This window comes from Mya arenaria, chromosome 8 (genome assembly GCF_026914265.1).
Source record: "Mya arenaria isolate MELC-2E11 chromosome 8, ASM2691426v1".
Classification (NCBI taxonomy): domain Eukaryota; kingdom Metazoa; phylum Mollusca; class Bivalvia; order Myida; family Myidae; genus Mya; species Mya arenaria.
Genome location: NC_069129.1, coordinates 21,634,157 through 21,658,046, shown reverse-complemented (window position 1 = coordinate 21,658,046; position 23,890 = coordinate 21,634,157). Strand labels below are relative to the sequence as shown.

General features: G+C 33.1%; 1 protein-coding gene across 1 annotated transcript; it reads right to left on the bottom strand.

Annotated features, from left to right (window-relative positions):
* Positions 1 to 1,743: 1,743 nt before the first annotated feature.
* On the bottom strand, positions 1,744 to 20,414 carry LOC128244055 (multiple epidermal growth factor-like domains protein 10). The gene is made up of 22 exons (XM_052962072.1): positions 20,348 to 20,414; positions 18,627 to 18,703; positions 16,611 to 18,509; positions 16,180 to 16,285; positions 15,744 to 15,808; positions 15,377 to 15,529; positions 14,571 to 14,728; positions 14,220 to 14,307; positions 13,842 to 13,909; positions 13,661 to 13,697; positions 12,955 to 13,058; positions 12,035 to 12,160; positions 8,819 to 8,967; positions 8,356 to 8,491; positions 7,784 to 7,912; positions 6,358 to 6,460; positions 6,114 to 6,190; positions 5,814 to 5,948; positions 5,389 to 5,517; positions 4,909 to 5,063; positions 4,392 to 4,527; positions 1,744 to 4,142 (listed from the first exon to the last, which is right to left on the bottom strand). Exons 1-22 carry the CDS (start codon positions 20,356 to 20,358, stop codon positions 4,050 to 4,052), a joined length of 4,134 nt encoding a protein of 1,377 aa, XP_052818032.1. The 5' UTR covers positions 20,359 to 20,414; the 3' UTR covers positions 1,744 to 4,049.
* Positions 20,415 to 23,890: the final 3,476 nt, after the last annotated feature.

Here is a 23,890-nt window from a genome sequence, read left to right as displayed (position 1 = left end):
GAAAAGAGCAAGTTTGATCTCTTTGGCGCTCGTTCTAACCACCTATTTGGAATGTTTGTTCGATCCTGATCGCAATATCCATCCTGACGGCACGAGCGGAAGCTATAAGCGAGGCGTTCTGGCTCGTATAAAGTTTATCGTTATATTGACGTCAAATAGATTCCTTACACAGAGTTGTTGTTTTAAAATGATTTACTTCCTGTTTTATGATAGTCAAACGCTCTTTTTGAATTGTTAAAATTCAGTATTTAGTATACAATAAAAAAGATTGGCGCGTTATTTCGTGTGACTCATCTTGTAAGTTGGATGACAGACGGAAGTTTTCGGCACGACTATTTTAAATGGTAACGCCTTTCCGATGTGTAAAATGTATAATCATGGGCAGAATCTGAGCTCAAATAGAATAAAATTCCAAAAGTAGCTGTTTATTCATAATAACTATAGTTTATCACATGTAAACATGTTGGACATATAATCTACCAGTTGCATCATTACCGACCGCAAAATTATGTTTTATTCACGTCCCTCAGATTTTCACGGTCACGCAGTGCTGAAAGGGTCAACAAATAAAATCAATAAGACTACAGTATAATTGTGAATTATATGAATATGAACGTTTCTAACTGATAAAGTATTTTAAAAGCGTTTCATGAAATATAATATGCAGGATAGTGAATAAAACTTTATTAGCATTCTTACCTTATGTGAATGTTATGGAATACAATCTTGTCTAAATTGTATTTGTTATTATTGACATTTGTTTTTTAATTCAAAATGCTGGACTCAGAACAGGTAAGAATAACATACATGACAGGTAAACACAGTGTTGATAGTTTTGTTAAATGTAGAAGGGTATTTTCTGGATGGCTTTTTCATTGTTATTTATTTTGAAAATAATTTTCAATTTGATGTTTATAAAGGCCTATTATTTTTATTGAAATCTAAAGCATCCCATGTTCTTCATTGAATTATTCGGAATAACATACTCAATTGTCTGTAATTGGCTGTTGCCTGGCAGTTTCGTCAGTTCTCCCCGCTTGTTTTTTTAGCTTTTTTATTTTTTATAAAAATCATATTGTCTATCACAGGGGAACTTGCTGACACAAAACCATTCATTCAAACCTCAGTTGTTACTATGTCACTGCAGTTTTTAAGATTTTAGAATACTATAATGACACCTGTTTATTTATTACTTAAATGATTGTATGATATGAAAAGAATAAGAATTGTTTTAAGAAAAACTATTTTTCAGCCATTGAGCGGTTGATGCCTATGAATATCAAACTTCAGATCTTATTGTAAGTATGGGACGTGCTTTTTACGAAGATTTTCTGTAAAGAGAGATAAAGAAAGACAATCAAATGATGGATTTTCAACGTTGTATAAACATTAATGCCCTTTTCGAAAACAGTGAACCAAAAGCCGAATTACGAAACAGCTTGTATATGACTATTGCATAACAGGAGAGCATCCCTTAGCCGTTACAAATTGATACCATTATTGGGTTATACCTCGAGTCGATCGTGATTTTTTATAATCATGCAGCTGTCATCAAAATTAAGTTAAAGTATATTAAGTATGAACTAGATAAGGGTATATACCGCCAAGGCATATGTGTAACGCTGAGGGTCCGCTAACGTTGATGGCTAGCACGGGAATATTCACACGTTATATACAGAACTGTTCCTTGAGTTTCAATTGTATTAATATGAAACGGAAAAGAAGGTTAAGAAAACATGTAATTTAAAAGTTTTATTCGTGTAAAGGAATATTAAAAACTAAGCTACCTATAACCTATGTTAATCAAAAAGTACACACACAGGAACAATAACTCATATTATTGTTAATATACACAAATATAACTGCTCTGATTAATAATGATTAAAATATTCATACATTGTCTGAAAATATAAAACGTGGACAAACTATAAATAAGAGAAGAACAGTAAAGAAGAAGTTGTACTGCAATGTAATGGCTATACATTAAAGAAAAAAGACATTTTTTACAATTAATTTGTAAATAAGTACCTTAACAAATCATGGTTAACGGACATCATAGGCATAATTATGTTCACACTGTATTCAAAACATGAGTATTGTCAACATAGTCTCCTATAGATTTTTCCAGACTTGAATGATGGATCTTCAACATTGTATTAACATTAATGCCCTTTTCGAAAACAGTGAACCAAAAGCCGAATTACTAAACATCTTTTATGACTATTTCATAACTACATGCATTATTGGGTTATACCTCGATTCGATCGTGATTTGGTATAAGCTTTGGCGTTTACCCAGTGCCATTTTACCAGATTTATGTTTAAACTTTTTGCTACTAATAAAGCTTTTTACATAAATATTGATACGCACTACAAATAATACCAGCAGCAAAATTCTTCCAGTGCAATGAAAAACAACCAAAAAGTGAAAGACAGCTGTATTTTGTAATGGTCAAAATATACGTCACTATTTGCTTCCAAATTTATGGAAATTCTGACCAGTTTAATACTGATAATGATGTTGAAATCGCACAAAGATAATCTCACAAACTGTTCACACATATATTATGTAAAACAGTAATTGCTTAAATTATAATGTGTTTATGGATGTTTTTCAGTAAACTGGGCTTTTTTGGAATGACCAAATGATACAAATTAAATTATGTATCATAGTACAGAATGTTTCTTTTTATAAGTTTTACAAATGTCTCTCCCAGTTACTGTAAACGCCCTATCATGTCCAAATAACAATAACATTCAGTAAGGAAAATACATTTGAAAAAAGGAACACAAATTTACTCAAGCGTTTGGTATTGCAGATCGGTGTGAAAGTCGTTATACTAAAATGATTAGCCCAAAAAACCCTTAACAGTTTTAAAGGATGATATCAAGTACCAAAGCTATGAACATGCTTGTCAAAAAGTATGAAACTGATACAACAAATATATATAATGCATACATGTACTTGTTCCTGTCAACAAAATTGGTAAAAACACATTAAAAACAATACAAAATAATACCACTACATACCAGTCTTGATTGTCATATAGAACATTGTTATTAGGAGCAATCTGCACGCATAAAAAACCCATTAAGAAATATAAAAAATGAAACTGTGGTAGTCCCTATAATTTAATGCAAAACCTTAATTAAAATGTTTTACAAAGGAGGATGAATTCATAGATCATAAAGCTATAAAAGTGACAACATGAATTCTGCTGACAAAATTGGTGTCAACAATTTGTTTCATGGATGTATTTCAATAATGACATATTATTTTTAGCTTGAATATTTCATATTGAACATTAGCCATGGTAACGTCTGTTTTTATTTAGCCACTGTAGTTCTTGTAGGTTTCCTTGTTTGATGAACTCAGAAACTAAGTTATTGCAAAAAATCATCAACCCGTCTGATAAATAATCGAGCTTGAAGTTAACAAACACTTAACTTTGCTTTTTTTAGTGTTATGATGTATAGCACTTAAGGGTGAGTGTGTTATCAATGAAAATATGAATAACTTACGTTTAAAATATTAACATATTTGTGCTTTAATTGAGTTCTGGATTTTGAGTTTCTATTTGCTTATGATGACATCGTGCAACATTTTAGGATAACTTGCAGTTTAACAATTCATGAAATAATACAACAATAAATACTAGTATGAATTGGTTAAATAGAAACTAGCAATAGCATTTATCCTACGTGAACCGTAAATGAATAACCATTTCATCACATTTAATACATTTGATGTTTATTATAAAAGACGCTAAAGCGGAAGTTAGTGCTTGTTTACCTTTTTAAGCAATACACTTATAAAATGGATTACGGGACATGTTTTGTTCATAACTTCAATGTCATTAATATATATACAATAATGGATAAAATACAGTTTAGCTTACATCTGTCAGCTTTCAAATACATGTAATTGCATAATATTGTAGAAGTGTATGCACAATGCACTGCACCAAACACACATACATTATACTATTTGCATTGTCTATTTCCTCAAATAGCTCCAGTTTAACAATCGACAGCCGACAGGACAGCACTTTAAAGTTGTCCCGTGTCATCGCTAAAGTTGGCGTAGACGTCGAACGAACGAAGATACTCCGACACGCATCCATGGCAGAACACAAATTGTTCCTTGTCACACAAATAAACAAAGGTCTCCAATTATTTATCAATAATGCCTTGTGTATATATATGTATATGTGTAGCATAAATGAGCTGTGCCATCTTCGTATTAGAGAATAATTAATCAACTGAGCATCATTCCCATCAACCCTTTAAAAGTGTAGAGATTTTCGAACAAATAGAAAATAGTGATACGATATATTGTATTTGTAGTATATTTTGTTCAGAATGGTTTGATTGATAGGAATAAGTATTCACCTGATTGGGAATTGCTAGCCTCCGCGTTGTTTTGACCTTCCTTACAGTGTTAAGTACACTGACTTCATGTTCCACGGCCATTTTGTGGAGAAGCAACGATACCACACAGAACAGACCGCTCTTGCCCGCACCGTCACTGTGTTAAGGAAATTTTGATTGCAAATAATACTAATAGTTTCTTTTCACCTTAATAGATATGTAGTTATGCAATAATAATAACAGATACCATTCGTCATGGACATGGCATGAGAAACAGATAATAATGACGTACAAATACGTACATTTTACGCCTATTATAATAACTTAGAAATACGTACATGTCACACCAAGTGTAATCTAAAACTAAAAAAAGTACATTATTCAAATCTGAATTTTAGCATTTGTTTTTGTCTTTAGGGTACATTTTGAGATTTCTCGCAACCAAAACTGCACATAACAAGACTTTTGACCATTTTTATGTTAAATGGAAGCGAGAAGTTGAAAGAGTGTAACTTAAACTTAAAATATGTTAACTAACAAACAATGGACCAATATCGGTCCGTCTTCCTGCTGCTTCATGACATTATCTATCACGTTCAGAAATGACATGAAGTTTTTAGTTGACCGTGGTATGTTCTCCGTTTCATCCCAGTCAGTAAATTGAAGATGTGGAATGATTCGATCAGTGCTCGTCTGAAACGGTAATCATTAACACGTTAGCTTTTAAGAATAACTTGTGTTATTGACATTGACTATGCAACCAATTGTCGATTGCACCAATGTACTTGTAATTAAGAAAATATCCAAACGATGTATTGGATATTCAAATACTGTACAAACTACGTTTACCGTCAAATTGTCTGCAGTTGATAGGCCAGTGTCACAACAGGAAATATAGTATGTGGACAATAAGTGGACAGGAATTGTCATATCCTATAGTGTCAGTATATCAGGGTACATTTAATAAGAATTTATTTAGTAAGTGAATAATGAAACTATTGTTAGTACTTCATCCTACCCCTTTTTGCTGAATTGTCAATGTTCGTTCTGCGTAGAATGTTTTATTTTCCTCTCTTGAGCAGCTGATTTGGAATGTTCCCTTTTCCAAGACTTCTTGGTTGGCCGCAGGATAGTATATCCCAATATTCTGCCCATGTGTTATTTAGAAGGAGATCGTAAACAAAATGAAATAGCACGATACTGTATTGAATTATTAGAAGCCACATATGTTGATACGAACCTTTTATAAATATACAACATACAACTGAGTGATTTTAGTATGCGGCCTCGACAAATATTTTATTAAAGTTTGTTGGAGATCTGATTATATAAACACATGATATAATTCATGAAACTTATTCCTTGATTGGCCGGCTAAATGAATGTCTATTAATCTATTGTTGCTGACGTTAACAAGATCCTTGCAATGAAAAACTATCCTACCCTTTGTTTGTCCATGTCAACTTCGAAGCTGACGATACACGAACACCTCTCTTGGACAGCTAGTGTCAAAAAGTCGCTAACCGTCTCTGGAAGTGGAGTTTGTGCTACTAGGTAGCGTTTCTTCATTCTGAAACTCTGTTAAAAATGAACAAACACAATCCGAAATACTGCGGGAACCCTATTAAAAGTTAGACACAACTTAGATTGATGACAAAACACATGATGGCAAAGTACAGGTTTTAATGACACGTTTGGAGAATTTAAAATAATGTTTTGGACCAACTAAGGAAACTGGCTTACGTGAATATACACAGCATTGATGTAGTCTGACGATCCTGGTTTTAGATTCAAGTAAAGTCTTGGTCTGTTTTTATTACCTTCACGAAAGAAAATTCATCAACATCAGGTCTGTTTAAAATGTACATTGTTTTCATATTTACTGTGTAAATGTTCAAATAATATTTCAAGACGAACGAAAATAATTGAGACTTAATTAGTTTTAACAATTACATAAACACGCTTTAAGCCCACTTTGGCAATTTACCCGGGATATCGGCGTTTGCTCTGTTCTTACTCAGGTGCTGTTTATTTCGTTCAACTGCTTCTGTTTCATTTTTCGATCGCGTCTCCACTGTATGTTGTAGGAGCTGGAATAGAAAAAAAATCATCATCTTATATAATTAGAAGACCATAATTGAAACTGTACAGAAATAAAGTGGAAGTATCATTATTTTGATGCAACGAATTAATATACGTATTACAGAGTTCTACATTTGGATATGGATGCTACTCGTATTTCAAATTGTTCTCAAACATCACCGACGTTGCCACTATCTAGTTTGACGTATTTCAAGCGGTTAAATAAAATGGTTTATATTATTCGATTCTTAAACCGGAAATGATTAACATTCTTATCATCCGATTAACTTTCGAATGGCTTTCAAATTAAAAAAAGACTCAAGCACTTACTTTTCCGTCCTACACTTTACCCTTACCATACCAATACAGAGGAAATTTGAGAAAGGCATAATGTTAGAACTAAGAATTATTACATACAAAATGAGTGCCACTTTTTGCCCAACGATATTAACTGTCTGACTTCCCATTTCAGACTACCACTTACAACTCCAATGAGTCAGACCAGCGACTGGAATCGGACTTACCAATGATGAACTGAACTGAGTATTTGTGCAAGTGCGAGGAATCATGATTCACTGAATCTTAAGATGGCAGAATACGAATTTGCAGTTTGCCCAAACCTCTTCAGAATTACTCTAAGTTGGTCGGGTACGTTACATTATGTTTGAAACCTATTTTAATCTGAATTACTGAATAACAAATGTGTATGATTTATTTTGATCTAAAGCTTTCATATTAAATACTTTGAATATATTTATTGTTTTTCGTCTACAACTTTCGGGTCTTACACTGTCCATATTTATCTTAGATACTAACGAAACTTTAGTTAAATCAAAACCGTAATTTATCTTTGAGTAAATCTAAAGCACTCTGGACAAATGCGCTCAACATAGTGTTTGAGTACACTGACTTAATTCAAATCATCGAACGATGAGAAAGCGCTACCTTGTATACGGAAAAATGGAATAATTATAACTAAGGGAAACAATCGTGAGTTAAATCAAAATAATAATATGAAGAAAAACAACAAGGACAGAATCAACTATGATATACACGCTGAATAACGTTCGGTTCCGTTTCATTGGGCTGTCGGCTTTGCTTTAGAAAGGATGACCAATAATTGAGTTTGAAACGTTGGCTCCTTGCTTGTGACAGGTTGCCTATTAATCTAGTAAGCTTCTTACAGTAAATTTTAAATAAGTTGATGATAAGGAATGTCATCATTCAAATGAAACAGATGATTAATTATTAGGTCATCCTGCATGCTCAACACTCAATAATTCATTCAGACACCAGTATTAAAAGATAAACCCTACTTTGATCAAATGTACCTCAAACTGTTTATCAAGAACTCGTGTTGTGTGTTTGTTTATGTACTCGTTGAAGTTCTCTCCCTTGACTTGTTTGCAGTGGAAAGTTAGTGAATAGACCACGGCGGTGTGCAGAAACTGATACTGCCCCTGAAACGTGAAAATGACACGCATAAAAAAATCATAAGAATGTGATGGCACGCATGTTTGTACAGCAAGCAAGGCTATGTAATCCTTTTTTAAAATGATATATATATTTTGTCACCATTTATAGAATGGGACTCGTTTCGTTGCAGTGAAATTGTATGATAACCAAAGAACCAATTTCAATAACATGTGCACAGTAAATCTTGTATATGATGTTTTATTAATGCATTGATTTAGGTGTATAGTGTGAACAAGCTTAACACACGCAGTTAGTAGAAAAAGCAACACGTTTACACAGCCTATATACATAATGAAACCATGAGGTCTTCAATCATGATGGTAATAATTTCGATATCAAACATTTTCGCCTATATTGAAGGCAATAATGCACTCTGATTCGATTTACCTATATTATGGTGTTATACAAGCTTCATAGTATATCTCACCCGTGTCTGAACCATATTCGGCCTATTCTGACGCATTTTGTGGACGCACCCGGGGATGTCAATGGCTTTCTCGGTTTCGCCTTCATTCGTCAGTATGTCCAGAGCAATGTAGGTGCCTGTTCTTCCGACACCAGCGCTGCATAGTAAGAAAAGAGGACAGTAAACTATTTAGGTAGCACATTAAGTAATTGTTAACGAGTTGATATATAATTTATTACTAGCAAGAATATACACTTTATTCACTTTTCTGCTTACACAATTGCATTTCTTCAAGCCTGCTCTCAAACCAACGTATTAATCTTAGCCTCACTATAAGTTAACTGCTTTTAAACATAAAAATTTCACGAAAATGCTTTGAAAAACTTTATATATATGTACCAATTTTAATACAATGAGGATTAATTGAAAGAGCTTATATTGTTACATCGCTCTTCAATTGCGCTAAATAAATGTTTATACAGACCTGCAATGCACAACCGTTGGTCCATTCAATGTACTTGGCGTGCTCAGAACACGCTGTCTGAACTCTATCATCGCGGTAACATCGTCGGGTATCGCCTTGTCTGGCCAACACGTGAAATGCAGATGATGCAACGTCCTTTCCTTCGATCCCTTCAGATATAAGATGGTCCGATTATAACAGTCTTTGTGTTTTTTATTAAGTTATAGCTATGTATTGTATGTTTCCATTTAAAACAAGACTGATAAATAGTTTAACCGTTCGGCTAACCCCGAGTTTTTGCTACCTGTTTCCATGAAGTAGCCCTTATATGTTTTTTTTTAAGATGTCATAGTTTCCTGAATGCTTTCAGCAATGATTTACTTGTCTAAAAGACCCACTTTAACGTTTGAAATATATTCTGAGTGAGGTTTAGAGACGGTAGTTGTAAGTTTTAGTACGCATTTGCAGAGTTATGTGGCCGTTCAATCGTTTAAAATGTACTAAACCTATAATAGAAAAATGAGTATTAACAATACGTTTGCCGTGAATTTAAAAGGTCAATACTTTGGCAACCGCCTAGCTCCGCCGTCGATAAAGGGGTGCAATGCTACGAATGAAAAACATTCACATGAATTGTTCACTGTTTGTTAACTTCAAATTATACATTAAGATGAACAGAAAAAAATAAAGGCAAAACATTAAACTTTGTTTCCAGTTTGAAAATTGTTAAGCGGTAGTCTTTTCGCATACAAAATTTTACAGTTTACAAATAGAAAATATTCATTCGCGAAACTTAAACGTTCGTAACCTCCTTTAATGCTGATGTGTTGTACCAGTCATAACAAAGTACTACGGACATGTTTTACCCATAGTGAACTCTGCTTAGATTATTTCCTAGCCACGTTGATATTTACCTTGATCATTATCTCTTATCCTAGATAAATATACATTTTTTGTTCTTCGAAAAAATGAAGTCTATGTTATATGATGATTGCATTTATTATATACTAATCACACTTATCATCTTTAGTTATCAGTTTTCCCCAAACTGAGTATTCTTGCGATGTGAAGAAAGTACTAAAATCACGCAGCGGTTGTTTTGTTCTCGGCGTCGTCGTTGTAAAAAACACTGATATTTGGCACAGCTCAAAACCCGTTTAATGCTCGTAACATTTGATGAGTACATATGGTTCCAACAACAATGCAACTACAATGCACAGTGCTCATATTCCTGGCTTGACTGATTGTAGAGTATCGTCACTTATTTTACAGGTATAAATAACAATAGACAAGAGTTGGTGTTGACAAGGTGACAATTTTATTGTGTATCTGTTTCTTGTATTAAAAAACTAACTATATAGAAATATATAGCAGAATTTTGCATTTAATGGCTCTTCAAGTATTCCATACACAATAGAAACATGTCGCTCTGTTTTTTCATGACATAGTACAGTATCATCTTGCCAGACGTCCTCCGCAGTACCTTGCATGATTTCATGTTTGCACATGTTTGTACATTTAGTAAGTGTAGTGGCCAAACATAGGTTTTGTCATATTTTCATATAAATGTAATACAGTGCAACATCAATGCCTTCATACTGTAAACGTTTACATATGTATAATTTGTAAAAGTAAAACTCGCTTCATAAACAGAGATTAATTTTGCAAAAGTTTGAATAATTCATGAAGAAACTCTTTATACAGGATGTAACTCAATCTAGCTGAAATTATAATATGGCTAATTAATATACGTTGGTCATGTCACCAAAAGCCTTTATTACAGCGAATAGGGGTAATTTAAACCAGGAAGAAAAAGAGTGCGTGACTACCGTCTAAAATATGAAGGTTTTTAATGATAGATGCTTTACGGTCAATTTGGATATCAAAAATTTGCTTTTTCATCTTGCTGTTTAAAACGTTTTCCTCTCTGCTCGTATTATATTTAAACAAACATTGAAAAATGTCTCAATTTTGTTACACTTGTAATGATCAGGCAAAAGGTTACATTAGATAAATGTGCAAAGATCAAATATCAAATCCACTGCAATGCATACTTCACAATATTTGCTGAATTATTTCACAAAAATAGTTACACTTGTGCAATCAAATACTTTAATAGATTATGTTTACAAAGTTTTTACTCTTTGATCTAGTATAAAACAATAACTTGGCCTGAGAATAGAAGTCTACGTTAATGCTACCTGTTAACAATCATGAAAAAATAGAGGAAACTGTCATCGAGCATTCACGCTGACTTTAATGATCAACTAATTTCAGGAAACATTTATAATCACTCCATGATTTTAAATGGCATCGCGTGCTTACAGACCATAGTCACTGTAAAAGTCATTCGGACGGGAATATTTTGGTTTTATTCATGTATTAAAGAACATTAGGTTGGCGAACCGATCCTGATCTTGCACGTGTATTGCACTATTGTTTCTCACATTTGACTTAAGTTGCATTATTTGTTTGTCGAAGACCAACGCCCAATCCATTTCCCTTCAACAAACGAACTTTGCGGCTGACAATGATCAAGTTTTAAAAACACGAATTTATTGTTCATCACATACTATTATTGAATATCGATTGCCACATTATAATGCCCTTACATCATATCAACATCTACTCAATTAGTGTGATTGTTCTTTTTATACCTATTAAATTTTGTATGGTTAGTTATTAAAATGCTATATATATGATAAAAAAAATCACATATAGATATAAAAAGTCATATTTTAGCTTTAGCAACGTGTATAATACTAAAATAAAATAGCTGACTTTAAAACATTTGAATAATTTACGTAAGAAGTTAGGTTCTTTCTATGGTCTGGAGTGAGGTTATATTCATTAAACAAAAGTGTCTTAGATATGGATCAAATATTTAAACCGGAGTGGCTTTCGATAGTAATGCCCCATGCTGATATCTTATTTAATTACGAAATGAACTATATCTCATTAACGTGTGAACTCTGAAGACAACCATACCATATGTTTATCAAAATTAATTGTCATGTTTATATCAAACTTATTCTTGACGAGTGATTTTCTTGAAGCACACAATACGTCCAAACGTGTAAAAAAGCAGCCTCGGTATGACTGAGACCATTTTGACACCGTATTCACCAATGGTACTAGTTCATTGCCACTTAATACAGTATAATATGTATTACTTGTTCATGAATCATATAGAAATATGCAATGTTATCAAATAAAAGATAGAACGTGTCATCTTACCATGGTGACTGTGAAAGCTCTTCGTGTAAACTCGGCATATTCATCCTCCGAACAGCTCTCCACCTTTATATCACCATACTTCTTAGTTGTCCCAGGATTTGGCCAATATTGCTCGCATTTAGGAGACTGCAATAATACACCAATAACATTTGCCAGCATATACCATTCATTAAACTTAAAGGTGTAAACGATAATCAATATACCTAGTTCATTTTCAAGGAATGAACCCTCAATACGCACGCGTGTTCTCTTAAAAGTAAACTAGGTATAACAGACGTTTACATAATTCAAGCTGTCTCCTGGACGACACTCACTTTGTGAATTGATAATTAGGAATCATACGTCATCTTCTGAAGCGGACAACGAAAATATTTGAAAGTATAATTATACATAAATAAATCTCATGACTTAAATGTGTATATTTTCCAACATTCAACATATAGAACATGTGACATGAAATACTTTTTTACATACTTTTGTTTTATGTGACTATGGGAACGGTTGCATACAGCTTGAAAACTTCTATTATTTCTGACAGACCATTTACATACTATCTTAATAATTCATGCAACGTATTATTTTAAAGGATTTGGGAATAGTGGACATACTAATTTAAAGACATAAAAACTTTCGAGGTTACATAGAAAAAAAACATTGCTATTTTAACATGTCACAAAACATTCTAAAACTACAAAAAAGACGTGACAAATAGTTTAAAAACTATCTTGACTCTACTGAATTGTATTTGGAAATATATATTTACTTGTCACTTATTCCTATAGTTACGATGACAAGGACTCTATTATCAAGAATGCCATTGAACGAAATCTGTGAGTCTTTTTCGACAAAGTAAAGAGTTGTTTCTTCATCATATTGCTTCAAATACTTTACCTCACAGAATATTGTTGTTTTATACTTACCCCCTGTTCAATGAGATTGGTAAGCATGACAATTTTTTCAACCCTTTGTTGCCAAATCATTTTCCAAAATAAACTAAAGTTTCCTAATTGCTGGGACGTTGGACCTGCAATTGAATGACGCCGATATTACTGAAATATTCAAATAGCACTGAATAGTTACGAACGGGAATACATTATTGCAAATATGAAGAAGGAACAATAGATGTAGCTTATACAGTCATATCTATTTGTTAAATAAGCCCCCTTCAAACAACTGATAAGAAGGGCGAGCGTTGCTTGGCAACTGACTAGTTGTATTGTTTTCTGTGGCTGTATACAGTGAACAAACTAACTTAAATTTAGAGTCAAAAACGAGTGTTTTAACTGCTTTTCAAAAGATTGGCATCTCTTAGAATAAGTATAAAATTGTTATATTGTAAATTGAATATCAATTCATTATATAAGATAATGGGCTTTTAATTAACATTCATTTTAAATTTGGAAAATTAAATTCCATTCCAAAGGTAAAGCCGAGAGTACATTGCACCATTAAAATCATTAACATCATTACTTAAAATCCAGGAATTCAATTTGAATGCCCGTAAATAACGGAACTAAATTTCCGTAGATTTACCCATAACTATTTAAATTATGTAATTTATCTTACATTTAATAACACCTGTTTCCGTAATTTAGGTATACTATCATATATCATTTTACCGCTTACCTAATGTGGCAATATACTGCTTTGGCTTTTTATACCCCTGAAAAGGTAGTATCAATTGATAAATTTTAACTTGTTAAAGTTTCCTTTTCTCAAGGTTTAAAAACGATGTCATTGTTCAAAAGGGGGCAAAACCAGAGAAAACACACTCAAACATGGTGAAATAACATTTAAGTGTACATACATCAACAAAGCTTGCGTTTATGTAGTCTGAACCACCACTGCCTCTAACCTTCACCCTCGAGTCATCGTCTAAACGGTTAAGTGTTTTAAACAAAACGATTGTTTCAAACATATATATTTAAAACTTTACTATACTCATTTATAAAGTAATACATATAATACAATCGTGTTGATGTATAGCTGAATATTGTATTAAGGACTTCGAATGAAATACATTGTTATTGTAATGATGTTCAAATGAAAAATAAAAACCAATCAGTTAGGGAATTTCAAACTTAAATTTTCAAATGACTAAACGGCAAGACTCTTTCATTTCTACAATACATACTGCAGTGCAACCATTCATGAAAGGTATTCAAATTCAAAGTCCATAACTTACATGGATAAATCCCCTTGTACCGATTCTTACTAATATTTTCCTTCTTCTGCGATTCAACATATGGCTTCACAATACCAATGGGAAACTTCTGTCAACAAATGAATAATGAAACTAACCGACTATATACATAACAAACAAGGAACATAATTATTATGACTTCAAAACACTCCTTTAGTCGAACATACATATTATTTCCTCTTAAACTGTTCTTGTACGGCGCTTTCTAAAACTTACTCGTTATTGATAATGAATAAACATTGAACTATTTCCGATAAGTGTTACACGATTGCCAATATCCTTTTAATGCATACCAATTATAATCATAGTAATATGATTGTTCATGGCACTTACCTCAAATTCCACACTAAACGCCTCATGCGATTTTCCATCCACATATTTGACGAGTTGACCAATGGGTATTTTAGATTTGTTAGTTGAAGATCCAAGTTCGTTATAATACGTCTGATCATCTTTAGAAGAATTGGCAACTGATCCATTGTTAGCATCATCTAAATACCGCAATGCACCACTTAATTAGATACTGTGCATAAGAAAGCCATATCATATCATGTATGATTTCCCAATTATTCCCTATAACAATCATTATCTATCAAGTCTAACAAAATCTTTGGATTTGTCAACAGTATTGTACAGCTTAAAGGCCTTGTTTAAGGAATGTTTTGCATGATAAACCCCTGCCGTGCATCTTCTGTTAGTTGCACTGGTGTCACAGTAGGGGCCATTTCAAGTGTAATTGTTTATGGCTCAGGGTCATTTAGGGTTGACACTTTTCGAGTAGATAATATCATTGTCTCACTAATACATATAAACAATATGCATAGCGAATATGTTTATTAATTTAACTGATTGGAAATATATAATAAACAAATACGAGTGATTTTTAAATAGTTATAGAGATCTTAAAAGCATCACAAGACAATGAAGAAAAAGATTTTTTATTATTATTATTTTTATTTATTTTTTGGGTGGGGAGGGTACTTATGGACGGCTTAAAAAAGGCCTTTAAGATAATAGCTTAATACTTAATCTTAAACGATGCTTCCCAATTATGTATTATTTATCTGCATTTAACAGACAGACATTTAAATTTAACCTTAGTGTTTAACAATTCTGACATAAAGCTTTTTAAGGCTTACCTATGTTCAAGTCAATCTCAATTTCAGATGCGGTCACAACATGTGTATACGTGTGTTGCTTTATTGAAGGAGGCTTGTTTGCTGATGGCCGGGAACCGGTTGAATATTGTTTTGTTATTTCTTTTTTGACACTTCCTTCGTTAAAATGGGTACCTTCGTTTGTTAATGATATAAGGAAATTAAGAAAAATATAAGAACCAAATTAAAATAAGTGATTTTCAATTTTATGCAGTTTTGGTTAATAAGTTTTCATACTAAGAGAAAATAATGGAACATTTATTGCAGTAAGATGAGGTTTAAATAATACATTCTTATAAAAAAAATCCCTAACCAAAACATGAACAACGTAATGATAGGGTGGACTTACTTTCTTTGTTTTCCTCCTCAGTAATGTTAGCCTGAAGTTTGTTATTGCCATTTCGCTTGATTGTGCTAGAGGCAGGCAAGCGAGTGTAATATTACAAAAAGAAAATTGTGAATTAAATCTTTCAGTATATTTTAACAACTTTTATTATTGATTACATAAAATATATATTATAATTATTTACAATGTATTCGCTATTGTTAAACACGCACTTGGATAAGCGAATGTCGACCAATTTCAGCAAATGGCTGTTCTGGCGTAAATTTTACCAACAAACGTTTATACATCATAATTTGTTCATTAAAAATATAACTGCTTTAACGTATTTGTTTTGTCAAATGAGCTCGTTATGTATGAAAAAATGGATGTTTCCAATAGACATGAAATAATTTAGAGAATACAAATACAAATATGTTGTTATAGTGAACATATGCTATACCTTCGTCGAAAGAAGAAAAATGCAACAGCGACGCCAATGATGACTACAACGCCACTACTTACTCCTCCAGCAATAGCTGCTACTAGCGGTCCGGCTTTTAACGCTTCTTATTAACAAATATAATATATGTTATCATCCTACAATCTACACAAATTTATCGTTCAACTAGTCGTCAAAAGTATAGTTTGTGCAGAATGGTGTCATTGTATGAACAAGTGCATTGTTGAAAACTAATTGACATAAAACACTAAGTACTTCAATATGAATAATGCACACAAATCGTAACTGATCAGAAATGAACTATGTGAAAAATAGAGTGAAAATAAACCTGTATTTCTAACAATTACTTTACCTATTTATATTACTATAACTATTATAAAGCATTATAACTACATGAAATACTAATACTTTAACTTTTGTCATATTCTTACCCGAGCAATTGACACCTACATAGCCATCGACGCAATTAAATTTGCAGATACCATCAGCATTACATCTCGTGTCTGTTTCACTTTGCTTACAATTTGCAGGGCATTTGGTTTGACATAGATTGCCGAAGAAATCTCTATTGCATCCATTCGAACAATGACCGTTACTTTGATAACACTTGTTTTCGTAGCATAAGGAACTGCATGATGCGTTGCAATAAAGTCCATGAAATGTTGTATTTGTACATGAATCACAGATTCCTGAATCTTGCTGACATGTTCCACAGTTAGGATTACAAGGTATGTCACACTTGTCTCCCCAAAAGTTTTCCGCACAGCCATGTATACATTTGCCTGTTTCAGAGTTACACTTCCCATTATTACATTTACTATTGCAAGAAGTGCAATTTCCATGTTCATTCGGGTACAATCCTGTCTTACACATGGAACACTTTCCATCAACTTGGCTACATTTTAAACACCCATCACCGTCACATTTCTGAGAACAATCCATGCCATAGAATCCATTCACACATCCCCTTGTACATTGGGGTCCAGTTGTGCAGGAACCGCCTTGACAATTTTGAGGACACTCACAGCACGAATTATCTCTGTTTGTAAGAAAGAAAGTACTATTCAGGCATGTGGTGCAGGTATTACTAGTACAATATGTCTTTTGACATTTACACTCATATCCAGGATTCATCCACTGATCTAAGCAATCGATACACTTATCCCCTCCCTTACAGTCGCAATTAGGTGGACACGTGCATGTTGAGCCAGAGTATCCATGCAAACATGACGTACAATATGATTTATCATTCTGTTGACATGACCCACAGTCCGAATCACATTTCGTTGTGCAATTAGTATCAGAGTATCCATAATCACAACCGTGTGTGCATGCGCCATCGATTCTTGAACATGTACGTTCGACACACTTATCTGAACAATGCAAGTCACATGACAAGCCAAACAGTCCGTTTTTGCATAAATTGCATTTCGTTCCTGCAAAGTTCTCACTACAACTGCAGTATCCGTCTTCTTTGCTACAGTATGATGGTGAACAACCTTCACCACATTCATGTTGACAATTGTCCCCATATTTTCCTACAACACATTCGTTACAAAATGTACCCGTAAAATTATCCTTACATGTGCATGTCCCATTTCTATAACATTCTCCATCCCTACAACCCGTAGAACAAGTGATTTTGCATTGTTCCCCATAATAACCATGTTTGCATTGAATACATGTTCCATTTCTCATACAACTTCCGCCGCTGCATCCACTAGAACATCGCGTGTTGCAGTCTTCTCCATAGTATCCAAAAACGCATTGATAACATATTCCATTCCCCGTACATTTACGACCGCTACATCCGCTAGGACACGTCATATTGCAGTCTGCCCCGTAATTACTATCTTTACATTCCATGCAAATGGAACCAGTAAAGTTAGTTTTACATGAATCACATCCAGTCAAGTATGTACAACGGCAGTTTTGATGATGGCAGTTCATAGAGCAATCTTCGCCGTATCTCCCTTGTATACAAGTGTCACACTTATCTCCTTCAAATTCTGTTTTGCATGTTTTGCATGTACCATCATCAGTACATGTTTCATCAGCACATCCAATTGAACAACTCTTGTTGCAGTTACTATTCAAGTCATAAAATGTGTCCTTGCATTTTAAGCATTGGATGCCTTCGTGATGTTCACATTTTAAACAGTTTCCTCTACATCGATTGCGACATTTATTGCCCCATATTGTTTCAACGCAGCCACCATGACAATAATAACTTCCATATGAACTATGTGTATTACATCGAGTATCTTCTCTGTTACAACAAGCACAGTTTGTGGAACAGTTCAAATTTACCCCGTCTATAATGACCGTAACTGAAACATGAATCCAGTGAACACTGATAATTTCAAAGTGTTAACTGAATATAAATCCTATATGATTTTGTTTTATTATTTAAATTTAAGACATAACACATTGAACTTTGTACATACTTGCCAAATATAATCGTGCCAGGCACAGTAGAGCAAGTATCCGAAACATCACTTTGTTCTTGAGTGTCAATCCTTTTCTGAAGCAGACACATCTGATAAATGCGTTTTCGTATACATGTTTATTTCCATTACAATTGAACCAAATTAGAATACAACTATGCTCAGCAAACATTATATCGCATCAAAGAGTGTATGTTCTTTTTAAATGGGATATTATAAACATTTTTATGGTATACTAACTATAGTTTAATTACACGTATTTGAATTTGGGATGGAACCACTTCTGTTTGTTTAGTCAGCTTTAACTAGTTTTAAATCTAAGACTCGTATAATGTGTTTTTAAAACGAGCAATTTTAAAAATTGTAACCAAACACCTAAAATGTTTTTTAAATAGAGAAAATTAAAACATATATGTCATGACTTTTCCATGCAATTTGAAATTAAAGTTGATTCACAAAAGCCCAACAATATTGCAGAAACGGAATGATGTTCTATTTGATAAATCGTTTATAGAATGATGCTGGCATTTAATTCAAAAAATTTAAAATTTCATTTTATCGCAAAAGTTTGTTCAATTTATTTTGAAACTTCGCAAACATACCGTTAACATGATGTCAGATTTCAATAAAATTATCACTACAGACTTTCTGCTTTTATCATCTATGAACTTGTACTTTGCATTTTATAAGAATTATTTGAATTAAAATATATCAGTATAAGTACACTCTTATCTTTAAAAAATCGATTAGTTGAAAACGTGTTTTGTTATATATTCTTGCATATATAAAGCATATGCCCTTAAGTCTTAAGTCCAGTTTGAGTATCAGACTCTGGAATGCATAATATTCAACGCATTAACAATGTATTTATATCATTCATTTGGCTTACTGATATGTGCATATTTTTAAAGCCTGACAGCTTTAACATAAACATCAAATTGCGCAGTAAATTGTTCAAAAGTACCTATTTAACAAAAAAGATAAACACTCAAATGTTTGAGCTTTAACTAAGTTTCTTCTTACACAGGTCCGTAATGAACATACGCCATGAATTTATTACTCTCCATACAATTATAATTATTATACATTGAATATTACCTTAGAAGTTCTAAATGGTCCACTAGTTATACACAGCCCAATAACAGCATAACTGTCTCTAGATGCGTATGCTGAAAGACGTTTCCTATTCTAAATATAATCATGCACTGAGATATTGATAACTATTTACTACTTTTTAAGTATTTCATTGCCGATCTTTATCTATGAACCATCTCTTCAACACCTATACCACAACATATTAGAAAAACCAGGAGGAAATGCAGTTGAATACTAAGCATGTTTTGGAAGTTGAATTGTTATATAACTAGTTATTTTAAATAAAGGTAGTTGAATAACATCGCACTCTGACTAAGTGAACCAAAAATGGCAAACGTATGATTTGATTCGTGTTTTGATATATATCTTACTCCTTAATTGCCTAGATGCAAACTGAAGTATTATAACGCAACGTTTGTTTTAATAAACTAATCAAGGAAATTGTCTTTGGAAGTGGTAACATGTCTTTATTCTACTACATTAAATTTGATCAAATAATAATATCGTCTACATAAATTCAAGAGATAGTTAGATCCAGGAAAATCTTACTTCAGACAAAATATGGAACAATAGTCCATGTAAGGAGGCACCAGCCGAATTCTTAAACAATAGCAATCCACACTTACAATGGTCGCATTTATAAACAAATAAAACAGGAAAATCATATATCCACACTTGTAAGTCTATCCTCCTCTAAAAATGTGGATAAAAGTATTGAAACCATTTGAATGCACTCAGTGAATAGAACGCTGTAACATGATACAATCATATACACAAAAGCGCCCTTAAGGTTTATGAGTGTTCGTCTTATTATTGAATTTAAATGTTTAAATATGCATTTCGTTTGCTATAGTGCTATATATGTACCTGCTGTATTTGATAATGGTTAACTGATAAAATTTAAAAATCGTTAGTAACTTTCATTGCATAAACTATTTAACAAAAATGTGAAAAGGTGCGCCAATCTTTTAGTTTGTACAATAATAGTGGTGAACTTCCTGCTTTGATAAAGCTATGACTTAAACAAATCGCATAGTATCCGGTTAGTTGAGTATTACTCAATTTCCCCACAAAATAAATATACTAATTTCTTTATTTCAAAGTCCATTTTCTATTAACTTTATACTCGTATATGTTAATTAAAACTTAATCATTGTCAACATGAAGATGTTATTAAAAGGTACATATTAAATGCACTGATGTGAACTGTGCAAATTTGCTATAAAGATTCTGGGATGAACTTTCTAATTTGTTTAGATCAAACAAATCTATATACCAGTATTGTGAACATTAGAGCATGACAGAGACTCAAGCAACATAAAACGTACAAAAAATGAACAACACAAACTTATATGTAAAAATAGTAATGGACTAATCAATATCGCCGGTTCGCGGTGGTAAACAAGACCAGACGTTAGACATTTCATTTAAAGTGACACTCTTAATCAAATAATTACACATGTATAAGAAACATCAATTTTGACTGATAAACCTTTAATTACTTGCTAAAAAATGCATTTATGAAAAATATTGATTACTGATAACAATATTGTAACCGTGTATTTAAAAGCAGAAGCGCAAAAAGATAAACAATGATTGGTGCATGCTAAAAGATATACTGTGGTCTACTATAGTCTCATAAGGTAGAAAAAAACTTCATAAGAACCATTGTTTTTGACATTTCTTCATCCTTTTTGGAATATTAAAACATTATTATTACTTAAAGTTAACCTTATTTGGGAGTAAGAGTGAGTCAATAGTTTACACAAGGATAGGTACAAGATGACCTCCAATTATTTATATATACTAGGCTGTTTCCCGAATGATTTATGAAAAACATGACAAATGGTAAGAATATATCATGTGAAGGACCAGATATACCCCCGTAACGCTTGCTGCACGGTGTTTTGAAAACATATTTTGTTCTAAGCATTTTGCTATCATAAAACGTTCACTTTGACAATGCACCTGTACTTTATGGCTCTATTTAAATGACAGAAGCCAACCATTCAAGTAAGTGAGGGCATGTATGCAAGTGTATAATCGCAAACATAAATAAGATTCCCAAGAGCTAGGTCATTAAGTTTAACTGCTTTATTAAATCACTACGCGATCTTCTTGCAGCGGACTTAAAGTGTACCGATTTCTGACATTGTAAACCGTCCATATACATCCGATGTTGTTTTCGTCAAAAATGGCCGAGGGGCTCCGAATGTCTTAACGCATACCAAAATGTAAATTTGTGTAATACACAAAAAAAAACCCGACATGACAACAACCTTAAGATAACACCACAAATACTAAAGTAATGCTATAAAATATACTACCATAACATCTTAAGACTGCAATTTTCGAACCACTGATTGGAAATGTCTGTGTTCATGAAGCCGTAGTAACTAGCCGCAAACAACCATGACTCAAGAACGTCTTCAATTTTACGATGTGGAACGCAATCCTTTAAATTAATATTTACGTTTTATTCATGTGCATATTAAAACAAACTACATATATGATAATTATGTCTATCATTTAAATAGTTAAGTGCGAATGTTATATTTGAATTATGCAAGATATTACATGCTACGGTACGTCCTTGAAATTTCACCAGCGACGGCAGAAAACGACCACTGCCACTGGCGCATACGTAGGGAATTTTTTTGAAAGCAGGTCCGTTCTTGGGCGCAATAACCTTCACTATAGACTGTTCCTTTCCTTGGACCCGTTTAATCAATGGAATTGATATATTACATAACTTAAACACGCCAATATGCAATATTTGATAATACTTTATGTACATCAGTTACTGTCTGTTTTTAATGTCTTTTCTGCTCAGACTTGTTCCTGATGTCATATTTGTCCACAACCGACTCATAAAAATAAAACAATTCACAGCCTTTATAGACATTGATTCCCGGGCGGCGTCCATGCTTTCGGCAGTCCTTTCGGTGAGACTAATGCGGTTCCAGAGACTCTTAAACCATTTACTGGTGTGCCCGGTGTTCATATTCATTCTTTGTGCTGAACCTTTTAGCACATAACAGTGAATAATACTTATTATACTCATAATGGCCTGATGTAAAAACATGCATCCTACTTAATACACGCCCATTAGAAGACGATGATTGGATATAGAGAAGGCAAACGTAGTGGATTAAAAAATATCAAGTTTTATGATACCCACTCCCCCTCCCCTCCCGTAAAATATTGTTTAAGGCTGTTACTCGTTATCCAACAGCAGTTTTAAGGATCACGGTGGGTACGCAGTGGCAGCCCCGTCTCTAAACATGTTGGTATTACCTTTGCATGATTCTTTGAAGAAGTAATACAAATACAAATATTTTACTAGTTTAGGCCAATTTTAGACATATCCAGTGCTACCATGTACATGATATTATCCTACATGTGTATGCATACAAGACTCGTTTAGGATTCCAATAACATTCGCATTGACAAATATAACGAGAGACAGGTACAACCTGGGTAGCAATGTATGACAAAAAATTGGAAAGGGTCTTTTCGTGGACATCACTACGTCCTCGTTTTGTCCCTCTGCTGAGTAACAGCTTTTTTTACTTTGCCATAACATGGTCGTGGAGCGTTAATTACGTTACACCATATTGCAATGACGCTTCTTTCAATTTATTTTCCTTGCTCCACACGACACACGAGATCCATGTCATCCTTCCTGTATGAATTTTTGTATTGGTAGGACATACTGATATAAACAAACGCAAATTAAATATCAATGAGTGTAAATTTGTACAAGGGAAACAACTATATTGTAATGTTTATTCGGTGAGAATTCGGGTGAACTCCCTTACTTTAAAAATGCCAAAATCATTATATTTCTGAAAATTGAAAAGCCATATCAAAAATAGAATTGAATAGTTTTCACGTCAAATGCTGCACAAAACAAAAACAAATGTAATATCAGTTGATTTACTTTATATATTTTTTTTGCATTGTATTTGGTTATTAACGATATGTCACAAACTTCGTATACTAGGTCTAGCGTTTAAATATATCCCTGTCGAACCTCAATATAAAAGCTCGCGCTGTATGACGTCATTACCCGCGTGACTAAATATTGACATTTTGGAAAGCGAAATGTTAGAAGTATTATTTAGTGGTAATATTCACATATCTGCGCTGTTGTTTTGTTTATGTTG

Bases quoted from the DNA above. Each gene is read 5' to 3' on its own strand.
- LOC128244055 (XM_052962072.1), bottom strand. The intron at 13,698-13,841 runs GTATGTACACTT...CTACCTTTTCAG, and splicing joins TAAACGCAAGCTTTGTTGAT to GGGTATAAAAAGCCAAAGCA. The intron at 13,059-13,660 runs GTAAGCGGTAAA...ATTCAATTGCAG, and splicing joins GCAGTATATTGCCACATTAG to GTCCAACGTCCCAGCAATTA.